A 16,206-nucleotide genomic window follows, 5' to 3' on the forward strand; every position below is an offset into this window, starting at 1 on the left:
GCTTTTATTTGGAGGCAGTATTGTGTGCTTTTGTGTGGTTGTTTAGCCCACAATGAATTGCAAATTCTGGGAGTATTGTGGGCACAATATCAAAATGGATTTCAGTCCAATTTTGGATTTGATTCATTTACTGTGTTTCAACAAGTTGCTATGAAGCAGCTTATGTACAAGATGGTCCAAGTACTGCAATTTGTGTTCTTGTTGCAGTGAGCTTTTTATTGCAACATTTGAATGAAAAAGGGATGTACTTCATCTATATTTCTTTGTAGATCCACCTCTATCTACCCCATTCTTTCATGGCTGGAAATGGTTTGCATGCATTCTATTACACTTATTTACCACCAGGGAGCACCCCCCCTTTCCAGTTCACCCCGGGTAGGACATCATTTGGAGTAAAGCTTACATTTTTAACAAGGTTTAACTTGACAAATGGTTATTGTTGGAATATAGATTTTCAGTGCATTTTTTTTAACTGTTTAAGACTGAAGTGATCAGAATTGAATAGGGACAGCGACAATAATTGTTCCTGTTGCTGAAAAAACCCAATCACTCAAGACTTCCAGATAAATGAGATTAACACCGGGTTGCTTGGGTTTACCTCCTATGATAAAGATTTGTCTAATCGGAGTTTTAGATGGAAAAATACTTCAAATTTTGACCAGATACTTGTGTGTGTGTGTGTGTGCACGAGTTATGCCCAGAAGTCAATTGGCCTAAAGGATTTGCACTGTAAAGCATTCAAGGCATGTTAGCTTTATGACCAATTTTATCATTCTTGAGTACAGTCTGAATTCTGAAGGGTATAAAACTGTTTTTTTTTGCAGGAGCGTTCAGTTTGCTTTTGTAACTGTAAACATTGTAGGGTACGGGACAACACAAAAACAGCTGCAGTCATCCATCCTGTTAACTTTCTCGCTTTGTGTTTAAGTTGCTAATGCACCTTTTAGACACACTAAGACTGAGTGACTTTGTTGTACAGATGATAGTCTTAGTTGCACCATCCAAGTGTACATGTACATCCTTGATCAAGTGTCCAAACCGATCACACACTGAATGCCTGACTCTGCTCCGTGTAATTTAATGTTTAATTAAGATTTTTGTTTTGAAATAATGTAAGTTCTGAATAAATAACGTTTTTTTAATTATTTTTGCATTGTGGCTGACATTCATTGGAATTTCAGTGTAGAAATTACCAGCTGAGTACGTACAATAGCTATTGCCTTAATTGACTGGATTGGGAGTCTGTAATACACATGCTGATTATTTCCAGTGCATTATGTTCTGATTGAAGCTAATCTTTGGAAAAAGATATCCCGGGATTAAAGCTCACATCCAAAATTATGGAAGAACTAGCACTGACATTTTGTTCATCTTTCATGCCTGTGAAATTCCTAAAAGTGTAATTACTATTACAATGAGAACATTTGAGGCAACCAAGTTTAAGAACAAGGACCTGTAAACTATAAACTGCAAGATGTCACTTTCTCCCATGTATATACTACTGTTTACTTTTCCCCCAACATTGGGGAAAGTGGCTGTGCTTATCATCTTATCCAAAAAAATTGCAATCCGATCAATAGATTGCTTCCCTTGCTATTCCACTACATTTTCATCTTGAGTTGTATATTCCAGTTTCTGCAGTGGCTGGAGGCTAGACCATAAAATTGTCCCTGATGTGACTTTTTAAGAGGCACAATGATACCCTGAGAAGATAAATCTTCTCCATCTGGATAAATCTTTTGTTTGTTTGTTTGTTTTTATGTCTTGTTTGCTCTGTAAAGCGTCTTTGAGTTTCCTGAAAAGCGCCATATAAAATAAATGTATTATTATTATTAGAAGGTGTTGGGAAGTGCGGGAGGAAGGGATGTTCCTCTGAGAAAGCAAAAATAAAGGCATCTAAACCTATCCACCTTATTTATGAACCCTTTACTGCCCCGCCTGCTATTTGTCTCCCGTTACCAAAGATCTCAACTCAGGAGAGGGGAAGAACAACTTTTCCACGATTGTTTACTTTTTTATACAGAAAGGAGAAAGGGGCGTAACAGATAAAATTAAGGACCAATTACAAATCTAATACAGAGAAAACAAAATCATTAATACAGGTCACATGCTCAGAAACCAAACCATTAATATAAGTCACATGCTTTTGGGGAAACGCATCAATTTACCTAGAGTGGATTCAAAACTTTTCCTACTTTCACACGCACCCATATAAGGAGTTGTTACTAAGAAATAAACTTTCTGTCTGGAGATCCTCACGGGAAGAACCCCATGGTGGAATAAATCTGATGTGCTCATGCAGTATTACGTGTGATTATTCAGACTGAAGGTAAAGAATTTGATTTATCAAAACGAGAGGTATAGTATGAGCTCAACTGTTAGGAAAGGTCCTTGGAATTTTCAGCAACAGTTGATGATCTTTGTCTATCCATCAACTTTACTAGGCACGAACAGTGTTGTGCTTTTTATTCTGAGGTAGTCCAGTAACACGAGTTGGATGATTAAAATTTACTGACATCAGGATGCAGACAATATTTCAATTTTGAAAAAAATTGAACAGATCACATTGATTTTATTTTGGTGGCTAGCATTGGGAATACCAAGTGATTTGAGCTATTTAGATCAGTGTGTGGGAAAAATTGATGTAGTGGAGCAAATACTTCATTTAAAAAGCGTGGAATGATGGAAGTGAAAATGTTCTGTCAGGTCAGTATTTCCAAAAGTAGAATATGAATTTTATTTTAGTTTTAAATGTACTTTTTAAATACCCTCCTTGTTTTACTGATACTTTGCAGACTCTCTTTATGCTGTTTCCCTTCAACATTGGAACTAATGTACAGATGGAAATTTACCATGATGTAGATTGGCAATATCTGTGTGCAAACAGCATAAAGGTCTGTTCAGAGTCAAGATCGAACTGCAGCAACTTTTGTATTGTGGCAAATGTTGCACTTCCTACTCAAACCACCAGAGGGAACATTAACAATGACGAACTGTTGGTCCAAGGCCAACAGCTTTCATTGCAGAGTGTGGTACTAGGGTCCAAATTTGGTGTTGCACATCCTTGAATGCAAACCGGTACCTTTTTCTGGCACTCTACCACAAAAACTGCTGTGGGCATTGGATCCAACTAGCACACAAAGTGCAAACTTGTTTTTGGCACAAAGAGACCTACCTGGACATTCCAGATTAACTAAATCTATCTATTGCTGGACATTATTAATGAGGGCATGTCTTGCCAGCCTTGACTGTAAATTCAAAAGGTAATGGCTGTGATATGAGACTTGACAGTGTAGTTTTAGTAACTTGGTCACTGACCATGGGCATTCGGAGAATCCCTGGCCTGTGCCTGCTTAAAATGAACGAGCGTCTGAGAAGGCACACTGGTTCTATGTAAACAATGCATAGCAAACCAAGTAACCACAGAAGGCTGTGGAGGCCAAGTCAGTGGATATTTTTTACGGCAGAGGTAGATTCTTGATCAGTACAGGTATCGGGGGATATAGGGAGAAGGCAGGAGAATGGGATTAGGAGGGAGAGATAGATCAGCCATGATTGAATAGCAAAGTAGGTCCTTATGACCCACCACTTGTTCGAGCTATGTGGAGTCAACTGTTCCACCCCCAGCTACCTTGGAACCATCCTTGACCCATAAGGCCGGGAAAGCAGATGAAGATATGTGCAAGAATAAACTGAGTCATATTAAAACACATTCATACTGATCTGACATTACTGCTACTTGAATCAAATTATTTCCACAGCGTACAGAAGGGTCTCGACCCGAAATGTTGCCCATTCCCTCTCTCCTAGATGCTGCCTGACCTGCTGAGTTACTCCAGCATTTTGTGATACCTTCGATTTGTACCATCATCTGCAGTTATTTTGCTACAGAACATTGATCAGGATCTTTCATTTGCCAGACACACAACATTTCTTTCGTGGCAGAAAAAATAGATCTACTGTTTAATGAGGATCTTAAAGGTGGAGTAATATGGCACAGAAACAGAGCCTTTGCCCCAACCGATCATCAAGCCCCATCTGCATGAGTCCCATCTGCCTGTGTTTGACCCATATCCCTCAAAACCTTTCCTATCCATGTACCTGTCTTTTAAATGGTATTATAAATGCCTTCTCTTCTGGCAGCTTGTTCCATATACCCACTACCTTGTGGCTGTAGTTCAACAGTATTTCCCGAGGTGAGGGCTAACTGGTTGAAGCCACAGTGCCAATTGTGGTGAAAGGGGGTGGGCTTGGACAGAAGTAAGCACTTAGAAGTCAAAGACACAGAGGGGATGGACCTGGCTAAAGGAGTTAGATGTTGTTGTGATATTAGGGAGGAATGTGGACACAGGATGATTTAAGTTTAGGGCGGGAGCTGGCCAGTAAGTTACCAATCTGACGGCAAGGGGAGGCAATGGGCAACAAGTATGGAGATTCGAATGAACTAGAACAGTGCTTCTTAAAGGGCATGCAGCGTAGGTTTACTAGGTTAATTCCAGGAATGGCGGGACTGTCGTATGTTGAAAGACTGGAGCGGCTAGGCTTGTATACACTGGAATTTAGAAGGATGAGAGGGGATCTTATCGAAACATATAAGATTATTAAGGGGTTGAACACGTTAGAGGCAGGAAACATGTTCCCAATGTTGGGGAGTCCAGAACCAGGGGCCACAGTTTAAGAATAAGGGGTTGGCCATTTAGAACGGAGAAGAGGAAAAGCTTTTTCAGTCAGAGTTGTAAATCTGTGGAATTCACTGCCTCAGAAGGCAGTGGAGGTCAAGTCTCTGAATGCATTCAAGAGAGAACTAGATAGAGCTCTTAAGGATAGCGGAGTCAGGGGGTATGGGGAGAAGGCAGGAACGGGGTACTGATTGAGAATGATCAGCCATGATCACATTGAATGGTGATGCTGGCTCGAGGACCAAATGGCCTCCTCCTGCACCTATTGTCTATTAAACTGATGAATAGTTCACCCAAGGGTGAATAAAACAAGAGGGCTGAATGACTTAATATAGATAAAATTATACACAAGGGAGAATAAGACGAAAATTACCAAAAAAACATAAGAAAATTTAGTCGAGAGTGAATGAAATTTTGTGACAAAGACTCAAAGGTGAATGACACTGAAATAGTTTAAGAAGCACTGAACTAGAATTTACCAAACGAGGCAAGCAAGAGTCTGGGTGCTGGAATATTGTAACCAAGACGGTATGGAGATAGATAATGATGAACGAGGATAACGGGTAGCTTACCGAAGGAGCCATGGAGAGAACAGCCTGTAGTAGGAGCTAATATTTAATCATTTCTACCTGGATTTTCTGGGTCGGTCTCGCATGCCTTTTCGACAGAAAATTGGAAAAAGTGATTCTGGATTCTGTTGCCATTATAATCCCGGCTGTACGGTGGGAGCCCAGTGTCGACCTCCACTACTGACTGGGGTAGTGTGGGGAGGGGGGACTAACTAACTGCACGCTGCTTGCATTAAACGATGCCTGCGTGTCTCCCTCACACCTACGTCGTGTTGAACTTTCGGATGGCCACACAGCCCCGTACAGGGAGGGCGCAGGGCACAGCCGTGTCCACCGCCTGGCAGGTGTCGGTGTAAGGATCGAAAAGAATCATATTCGGGATCGACGTGTTCCCCCTCCTCTCCCCGAGAAGAAACGTCCTCCCGTTGACAGTAGCACAACCGTTGAAGAACTTCTGACTCAAGCATTCCTCGTCCACCGGGGTCCACTCGTCGGTGTCTATGTCCAGCCGGAATGTCTGACCCCCCACGACATATAATGCACCGTTCAGGAGAGTGGCACAAAGATCGTACCTTCAAACGGGTAAAAGGGAAAAGCCAGTGTTAGTCGTGTGGGGAGGAACTGCAGAGGCTGGTTTAAACTTCAGATGGAAACAAAATGCTGGGGTAACTCAGCTGGGACAGGACAATAGACAATAGGTGCAGGAGGAGGCCATTCGGCCCTTCGAGCCAGCACCGCCATTCAATGTGATCATGGCTGATCATTCTCAATCAGTACCCCGTTCCTGCCTTCTCCCCATACCCCCTATCCTTAAGAGCTCTATCTAGCTCTCTCTTGAATGCAATCAGAGAATTGGCCTCCACTGCCTTCTGAGGCAGAGAATTCCACAGATTCACAACTCTCTGACTGAAAATGTTTTTCCTCATCTCCGTTCTAAATGGCCTACCCCTTATTCTTAAACTGTGGCCCCTGGTTCTGGACTCCCCCAACATTGGGAACATGTTTCCTGCCTCTAACGTGTCCTTAATAATCTTATACGTTTCGATAAGATCACCTCTCATCCTTCTAAATTCCAGTGTATACAAGAGAGAAGGAATGGGTGATGTCTCAGGTCGAGACCCTTCTCTCCATCCGAAACGTCACCCATTCCATCTCTCCAGAGATGCTGCCTGTCACAGCTGAGTTACACCAGCATTTTGTGTCTGTCTGAAGTTTAAACCAGCCTATCTGAAGTTTAAATGAAGGCGTTCATTAAGCCTCGGCCTCCTCATGCGCAGTTGCAGCCCCATCACAGGCAAGGTTTGGCCTGTAATAGGTAGAAACAAAGAACTGCAGATGCAGTTTATGCCAAAGACAGACACAGAGTGTTGGAGTAAATCAGTGGGTCAGGCAGCATCAGTCTGAAGTTAGGGTCCCGACCCGAAACGTCGCCTATTCGTGTTCTCCAGAGGTGCTGCCTGACCCGAGTTGCTCCAGCACTTTGTATCTATCTTTGCAATAATGTGTGGAATAGGGTCGACTTTAGGTCAACCTGCATGTGGTGTTTGTCATAAACATAACAACCTGGGGGCACTCCGGAGGTCAGCCGGCAGCTGGGAACAGGACAACAGAATTGATGTGTCAAAGGGGAAATGTTACTGATGTAGCAACCTAATGTAGCAAACAGTGGTGCACGGGGAGGGGGGGGGGGCAACCACAACAAAGTTCATGGTGGGACGGAAGGGGGGGGTAATGATTACAATGATTACAAGTAGAATAACGGGACAAGGTAACGTGATAAATACACAGGAGAAAAAAAACTGCAGGTGCTGGTTTAAATTGAAGGTAGACACAAAATGCTGCAGTAACTCAGCGGGTCAGGCAGCATCTCGGGAGAGAAGGAATGGGTGACGTTTCTTGCCACTCTTCCTTCTCACCCATTCCTTCTCTCCCGAGATGCTCCTGAGTTACTCCAGCATTTTGTGTCTACCTTCGTGATAAATACACAGACTGCTAAGCCGTTTCAGCAGTTACGTTCACCTGCCTCATCACGGATGGAGTGGAACAGGCTGGGAAGAAGGGTAATTAATCGGTGAAATTATGGCAGATATCCGTTGACAGATGATATCATCACCAAGAGGATGGAGGAGTCAGACAAGGACATGTGGTGGTCACACGATTCATGTGATGGGGAGGAAATTCACAGCCAGAAATTCACTGTTGCAAGGAATTACAATCACGGGTGTGTGAGGACAAAAATATCGAGGGAGAGCACGTGAATACGAGTGGCTCATAGATGTTTCACCAGCAGGTGACAATACCAGTATGGGTCTTGATTAGTACGGGTATCAGGACTTTGGGGAGAAGGCAGGAGAATGGGGTTAGAAAGGAGAGATAGATCAGGCATGATTGAATGGTGGAGTAAGCTTGATGGGCCGAATGGCCTAATTCTGCTCCTATCCTTATGGCCAGGAATTTTCCGTGTCCCAGACAACCTCCTTTCTCTTGGAGGGGGTGAGGAGAATCAAAGTAGAAGTTGCTCAAAATCACAAAGGATGTCTGTTAGAACGAGCGATGGGGAACTGAGAAACTGGGATGCCCATGCCCACATCAGCATTTCCCAATGAAAAGAGCGGGCGGGAGATGGGAGGGGAGAGAGAAGAGTGTAAGAAAGAAGCAGGAGAGATTCTGGAGACAGCCTTTGTTGTGCCGAGAGCCAAAGGAGCTGACACACGAGTGAAGGAAGAACCTCAGCACTCTGTAGGGTCAAATTAGTTGAAGTGGAGACATGAGGTTAGGCAGCATCTCTAAGGGATTGAAACAAAAAGCTGGAGTAACTCAGCAACTCTGGAGAAAAGGAATAGGAACAAATCTCTTGGGGACATGGATAAGTGACGTTTCGGGTAGGGGCCCTGCTTCAAAGGGATAATGGGTCAAGGGGAAATGTGCTAGTAACGTGATGTTCATAAGTGATAGGAGCAGAATTAGGCCATTCAGCCCATCATGTTTACTCTGCCATTTAATCATGGCTGATCTATCTCTTCCTCTTAACCCCGGCGGCACGGTGGTGCAGCGGTAGAGTTGCTGCCTTACAGCGAATGCAGCATTGGAGACTCAGGTTCAATCCTGACTACGGGCGCCGTCTGTACGGAGTTTGTACGTTCTCCCCGTGACCTGCGTGGGTTTTCTCCGAGATCTTCAGTTTCTTCCCACACTCCAAAGACGTACAGGTATGTAGGTTAATTGACTGGGTAATATGTAAAAGATTGTCCCTAGTGTGTGTAAGATAGTGTTAATGTGCGGGGATCGCTGGGCGGCGCGGACTCGGTGGGCCGAAGGGCCTGTTTCCGCGCTGTATCTCTAAATCTAATAAAATCTAAAAATTCTCCTGCCATCTCCCTATAAACCCAGACACCTGTACTAATCAAGAATATATCTATCTCTCCTTGAAAAAATATCCATTGACTTGGCCTCCATAGTCACCTGTGGCAATGAATTCCACCAGTGAGATAGCGTCAGGCAGCATGGAAACAGGCCCAAGTTGTCCGCATGCATCAGTATGCCCCCTCTAGACTAATCCCACCTGCCCATATCCCTCTAAACATGATGAGGATGTACCGGGGTTGTGGCGAAAAGGAGATAACGTCCCAGACATCCGTGTCCACATGTAGCCGCTGAACCCCACTGTAGACATCGCCGTTCTCATCCAGTCCGCACAGCACGTAGATTCTGGCCCCGTCGCTGGCTGCCGCCGCCCTCTCCACGGGCTGCACCATGTCGCTCATGACCACCCACTCTGAGTGGGTCACCGCCAGGCGCTCCACATCACCTATCACCGCCTCGTCGGTGCTTCCTCCCAGCACGTAAAGGTACTGGCCGGCGCCGACGGCACAGTGCCAGTTGCGGGATTGCTTCATGGGAGGTCCTTGCGACCAGCTGTTCTCCCAGCAGTTGTAAATCAGCACCCAGTCCACGCAGTACCACACCACCTCGTCTCGAAAGTATCCGCCCGTAACAAAGATGTGATTCCCTGGTGCAGAGACATACAGGGAACAACTTCATCACACAAAGGGAGACTTAAAATTCAAAGCCTATACATTCAAGGTAATCAATCTCCCAGAAAACACCAATAAATGTTTTATTTATCTATTAAAGTACAAATAAAATCAGGATTATGTCGGCTTTAAAACAAGAGTGTGCAAAGAATGCAAAATTGGCAAAGCCTAAATATGAAGCAGAATACTGGAGATAGCATTCCATTCCACTGCTGCACTTCAAATAAGCGAGTTCGGTATTACATCTGTGCATGCAAGAGTTTGCCCAGGTCATTCGGTATAAACATTCTCGCCAGCTGAGCTACTGCGTGTATATATTACGATCGATAATTGTTTTGACCTGCGTTTCATACGTATTTTCCAGTTTTGCTTCTTCGAATAATCCCAGATGACTTCTCGATGCACACCCATGGCCTACTCTTCCAGAAGGTGTACAGTCTGCTTTCAAAAAACACATATGCCGAATCATCAGATACGGGATAGAAGAAGACTTCTTTCAGCCATCTAGCATCAAATTAGCTATAGGCCTTGCCTTCTTTGTAGTCACTAAGCAGGCGAGACTTCAGTGAAGTAGCTGGCTGGTTAGTGTCATCATGCCTGGCAAGATGATTTGACAGCTCAACGATGGATGTGGGAGGCCAGAGGTTTAGTCCCTTCGATTCTCCAAGCCACTCATCTTTCAGTTCGCTCATGGGATCGGGAATAATTTTTTCTCCACATTTCAAGAGTTCCTTGTACTGATCAGCATGACGACGTTTTTCTTCGCCGGCAGTCAGTAGCACGAGCTCCTTCATGTCCGATGCAGCGTGAGGAAGAGCAGCGAGTTAGTCTTTTCGTCCCGTCTTTTTCAACCCCCTGTCCGCTAAAAAATGCTTCAAAGCTTCGACTTTCCATCGCAGAAAAACATCCAGTGTCATATCATCGTCATTTGGGTCAGCCATAACCAATATAAGATACAAAGAAGACGAAAACTCAGACCGAAAATGTTATTTTTACAGAGTTCCGCCCAATACGTACACACAGTTTATATAGAGCTGCATTCACGATCACTAGCAACGCTCTTTGTTTATCCCGAATGACCTTTGACAAATCCTATGATTCCTTGCACGCGCGAGATACCGAACTCGCTTACAGTAGCACAGGATCTTTTACATCAACTACTGAAGACAGTTTTCGGTACATTAGGTATTGTTCCCAGCCTGAATTCTCAATGAACCAAGATGAAACCTGAGATATAGACACAAGATACTGGAAATAACTCAGCGGGTCACGCAACATCTCTGGAGAAAATGGGACCCTTCTTCAGACCCGATCTGAAACGTGACTTATCCATTTTCTCCAAAGATGCTGCCTGTCCTGCTGAGCTACTCCAGGACTTTGTGTCTACCTTTGGTATAAACCAGCATCTGCAGTCCCCTTTTACTACAAGATGAAACCTGGCTTGATGGCAATGATAGAGTGAGGGATAACCAAGGCCATGTTATGGTGTGTAGTGAGGTTTTACTCTGCTGCTGATGGGCCACAATAGTCCATGGATGGCCAGTTTTAGGCTGCCTGATATAGTCTGACTTCATCCCATTTATCACTATGGTAATGCTGCAAAGGAAAATGAACTATGGCCCCAATATAAATTGGATTTTTGGCTCCACCAGGACCCTGCAATGTGCCAATATTGCCATACACAGATGCATTTGTAATGAGGGAGGACAAAGTCATGTTGTTTTATCGCTTGTGTTGGTTTAGATTCTGGATTTCACTGGCCTAGTCAGATCTGGTACTGAAGTCCCTCATTCTATGTTCAATGGCCCTTTATCTAGTGCCATTGAACGTAGAAACATACTGTTTCATTGTGCGAGGTAGAATGGACAAATGGTAATAGGCAGGAGGTTTCCCTTACCTATGTTTAATGATATGTTGTGAGATTTTCTATACCAAATGATTATGTTCAGCCACAATCCTAACGTCGCAAGATATCATGCATCAAACTTGTGAGAAAATCTTTATCAAATAAAGGTAAGCACTGATAGACAAAAAGTGCTGGAGTAACTCAGCAGGTCAGGCTGCATCTCTGGAGAAAAAGGATGGGGTGTTTCGGGTCAGGACTCTTCTTCAGATTCATCAAACTTGTCTTCAGATTTGTATCATGATATTTTACCTTATCAGATAAGGTAACCATTTACCTGTTAAGTTACCGTCAGAGAGTTGTACAGCATGGAAACAAATGTCCAATTGACTAAATCGCTGACAATTAACTAAGGAAAAGCAAAGGATTTAGGATACTTTAAAAAAAATTAAATGCGGAAAATCTCAAGATGTTATAAAATGTAATGTCTGTGCACAACTCAGCCACTAAACAATCTAGAAATCTGAAACTTAGCATGTAAGTCAAGTATAGCATAAGGATGTGCAATAACACTCAATTACATAATTTATTATCCATCTCAAAATGTCCCCAAGCAGTTAACAGTGATTTATTACCTTGACTGCTCATGTATCCGTGATTAAATTACTTCAACTGTGCTATTAGGTAAGGTTTTGACCCACTAATTAAGGAGGAATAAAATATTTCCAAGGTGGAGTTATGTGTCACTTAGAAAGGAACGTGCAGATGGTGATGTAGTGATGCTCACAATGTCTGACGGTCGACAGGAAGGATTTTTGAGTTAGTGAAGTTAGTGCAATACATCTTGTAATTGGCATACACTATTATGATGTTGTGTACAGTGGTGAAAAGCGTGACTGTTTGAGATGAATAATGGGATGCCCATCAAGTTAGCAGCTTTGTCATGGATGATGTTAAGCTTGAATATTATTCGAGTTTCAGTCAAGTAAAGAGTATTCCATCATGCTCCTGACATGCCTTGTGGATAACGGAAGGCTTTTGGGGTATCAAGAGGTGCGTCATTTGTCCTATTATATATATCGCCTTTGATAAAGTTTCTAGTTAATGGTGACCTTTAGGATGTTGGTGGTGGGGAGATGTCAAGGGCAACTGTTGATGGCTAGAATGGGCAGCAGGGTGGCACAGCGGTAGCATTGCTGCCTTACAACGATTGCAGCGCCAGAGACCCGGGTTCGATCCCGACGATGGGCGGTGTTTGTACGGATTTTTACATTCTCCCCGTGACCACGTGGGTTTTCTCCGAGATCTTCGGTTTACTCCCACACTCCAAAGACATACTGGTTTGTAGGTTAATTGGCTTAATACAAGTGTAAATTGTTCCTAGTGGGTGTAGGATAGTGTTAATGTGCGGGGATTGCTGGTCAGTGCGGACTCGGTGGGCCGAAGGACTTGTTTTGTGCTGTATCTCTAAACTAAACTCTCTGGTTGTAGTTGTTAAATTTTGGCAACACGAATATTACTTATTTATCAGCTCAAGCATGAATATTGCCAAAGGGCCTGTTTCCGTGCTGTATGACTCTCTGACCCTCTGTCCAAACTGGAAAACTGGCTACAGAATCAGGTCAAATCCAATTCTGCCAATTGACCCTCCCCCAATTATTTACATTCAATCATCAACAAGGTGATGGAAACTCTTACAACTCCCTATCAGATAGCAAGACCTCTGGTGGATAGAACTTGGATAGTGCGAGGACCATCCAGAGCTGTGGAATAACAGACAAAATGTGTAGGAAGGAACTGCAGCTGCAGGTTTACACCGAAGATAGACACAAAATGCTGGAGTAACTCAGCGGAACAGGAGCATCTCTGGGTAGAAGGAATGGGTGACGTTTTGTGTCGAGACCCTTCTTCAGAGGAATGATAATCTGGAGACATAAATTTAAATCCCATAAGGCAGCTTTGAATGCATTTGTTAAACCAAAACTGGAGTTAAGTGACATGGTCGAAAAATCTAGTCTCAGCAATGGTGGGCATAACTGCTTCCACTGGTGGGAGAATTTAGGACTAGAGGTCATAGTCTCAGAATTTTAGTAAGGAGATTAAGAGGAATTTCTTTAGTCAGAGACTGTGAAGGCCAAGTCAATGGACATTTTTAAAGCAGTGATAGATTCTTGATTAGTACGGGTTTAGTTTAGTTTAGATATACAGCGCGGAAACAGGCCCTTTCGGCCCACCAGGTCCGCGCCGACCAGCGATCCCCGCACACTAACACTATCCTATACCCACTAGGGACAATAGACAATAGACAATAGGTGCAGGAGTAGGCCATTCTGCCCTTCGAGCCAGCACCGCCATTCAATGCGATCATGGCTGATCACTCAATCAGTACCCCGTTCCTGCCTTCTCCCCATACCCCCTCACTCCGCTATCCTTAAGAGCTCTATCCAGCTCTCTCTTGAAAGCATCCAACGAACTGGCCTCCACTGCCTTCTGAGGCAGAGAATTCCACACCTTCACCACCCTCTGACTGAAAAAGTTCTTCCTCATCTCCGTTCTAAATGGCCTACCCCTTATTCTCAAACTGTGGCCCCTTGTTCTGGACTCCCCTAACATTGGGAACATGTTATCTGCCTCTAATGTGTCCAATCCCCTAATTATCTTATATGTTTCAATAAGATCCCCCCTCATCCTTCTAAATTCCAGTGTATACAAGCCCAATCGCTCCAGCCTTTCAACATACGACAGTCCCGCCATTCCGGGAATTAACCTAGTGAACCTACGCTGCACGCCCTTTTACATTTACATTAAATTTTTACATTTACCAAGCCAATTAACCTACAAACCTACACGTCTTTGGGTGTCAGGGGTTATGGGGAGAAGACAGGAGAATGGGCTTAAGGAAGGAGATAGATCAGCCATGATGGAATGGCAGAGTAGACTAGATGGACCGAATGGCCTAATTCTGCTCCTATCACTTGTGACCTTAAATGTAATTCCAATGCATGGGAGTGAATAGTTGACTGTAGAAAGGGCTTGAGATGAATTACTGCGGTGTGTTGTGTACATGCACTGAGTATTTGACATTTTTGCGTTACCTACTGCTGCCACGGCGTACTGGGTGAGGTTTCTACGGCGGAGAGGGGAGCAGGCTTGCCATGAGTTGGTTTTAGGGTGGAATTGGAAGAGTTCTTGCTGCTCCAGCTCGTGTCTTCCCCCGAGGACGTAGAGGGTCTGGTAGGTGCGGCTCCTCTGGGACTGGGGGAGGCCCTGGGCCGCCGTCCAGTGGCGGGGAAGGGCCCGGTTGAGCGTTGTCAGCAGGCGGCTGCAAGTGTCGTCCTCGCCGCCCCCGCCCGTGGTCCGTTGGATGAGGTGGTCGAGGAAGGCGAGGCTGAGGAAGGGGGCCCGGACCAGGCCGAGCAGCGTAGGCAAGGCCGCCTCCCGGCCGGGCCCTTGGCTCGCCCACTCCACCAAGGCCTCGAACACCTCGTCCTCGGCGCCCACGTACAGGTCGTCGCTGGCCAGCAGCTCGGCCAGGGCCTCCTCGGGGAGCTGCGCCAGCTCCTGCCGCTCGGCCACCACGGCGGCCAGGTGCGTGTGGGCCACCCGGCGGGCGGCCGCCTCCAGGCCCGGGCAGGCGAAGCGCCTCGAGTAGGCCCAGAAGCCCAGGCAGTTGTGGGCGCGGAGCTGGCGCTGAAGGAAGGCGCCGCACAGCCGCTTCAGCCGCTCGAAGAGCAAGAAGTCTGCGGCCTCCAGCAGCGCCGCCGCGTTGTGCCGCTCGATGCCGACGCGGCCGCCCTGGGCGAAGGCCAGCAGCCGCTCGAACGCCTCGGCGTCCAGGCCTCGCAGCACGACGCGGCGCCCCGGCCGCTCCCTGGTGCCTCCGAAGAACAAGGCGCGAAAGTAGTCGCTGGCCCGCGACAGCGCGGCCCTGTTGACATGGAATAGCCGCTGGCCCACCTCCAGCACGGCGTCGGGGACCGGCATCGTGTCCCCCTGGCCTGTCGCCGCCATCTCCCCCTGGCCCGGCACCGCCATCTCCCCCTGGCCCGGCACCGCCATCTCCCCCTGGCCCGGCACCGCCATCTCCCCCTGGCCCGGCACCGCCATCTCCCCCTGGCCCGGCACCGCCATCTCACCCCTCAGCTCAGGCCGACCCCTGCTCTATATTTAACCCTCTCTGCCAGGGGAACAAACGCAGGCCAGAGCCAAACATATCTGGTGTCCGGAGCAGAAAATAAACTGCTCCAAGAACAGCGGATCGAAGCGAAAACAGGTCTGGCGTCCAAACCTATTTTAATAGACTCATAAGTTTGACCCAAGTTTGACCAGAGGAGCATCTCATCTGTAAGGTAAGTAACCTAGCACAATCAAAGGGAAAGCTGGGACCCCCCCACCACTAAACAAAAGCAAATAGAATATTGCCAACTAAATCACAGTTTAGAAATCAATCTCAATGAAACTAAACCGATCAGATCAACAAAACTGCACAAATCCAAAGTCTGTAGTCTCTTTTTTGCTCTGGTTTATTTTCACCCACATGTTTAGACCGTAATGTTGTATCCTTATTGTTTTGATGTGGTTATGCTTTATTCTTAATTGTTAACTGTATGTTTGTGTTGTCATTTGTGAGCGGAGCACCAAGGCACATTCCTTGTATATGCATACTTGGCCAATAAACGTATTCATTCATTCATTCACATTCCTTGTATATGCATACTTGGCCAATAAACGTATACATTCATTCATTCATTCATTCATTCAAATCAATCAACCTAACCTTCTTCAGTCTGAAGAAGGATCTCGACCCGAAACGTCACCCATTCCTTCTCTCCCGAGATGCTGCCTGACCTGCTGAGTTACTCCAGCATTTTGTGAATAAATACCTTCGATTTGTACCAGCATCTACAGTTATTTTCTTACATTAATCAACCTAACCAGCCTGAAGAAGGGTTCCGACCCAAAATATCACCTGTCCATGTTGTGTCTGTTCCACTGAGTTACTCCAGCACTTTGTGTCTTTTATTTGTAAACAAGCATTTGCAGTACCTTGTTTCTGAATCAGGGTTTAGGAAGACATTTGG

The 16,206-nt window shown here is 45.4% G+C and overlaps 1 protein-coding gene across 1 annotated transcript; it reads right to left on the minus strand.

Moving 5' to 3' along the window:
- Positions 1-5,510: 5,510 nt before the first annotated feature.
- Positions 5,511-15,113, minus strand: LOC144607225 (kelch-like protein 23). The gene is made up of 3 exons (XM_078423904.1): positions 14,221-15,113; positions 8,846-9,257; positions 5,511-5,820 (listed from the first exon to the last, which is right to left on the minus strand). Exons 1-3 carry the CDS (start codon positions 15,107-15,109, stop codon positions 5,511-5,513), a joined length of 1,611 nt encoding a protein of 536 aa, XP_078280030.1. The 5' UTR covers positions 15,110-15,113.
- Between the last annotated feature and the right edge of the window lie 1,093 nt (positions 15,114-16,206).

The sequence above is a fragment of the Rhinoraja longicauda genome, chromosome 28, assembly GCF_053455715.1.
Source record: "Rhinoraja longicauda isolate Sanriku21f chromosome 28, sRhiLon1.1, whole genome shotgun sequence".
In the NCBI taxonomy this organism is placed as follows: Eukaryota; Metazoa; Chordata; class Chondrichthyes; order Rajiformes; family Arhynchobatidae; genus Rhinoraja; species Rhinoraja longicauda.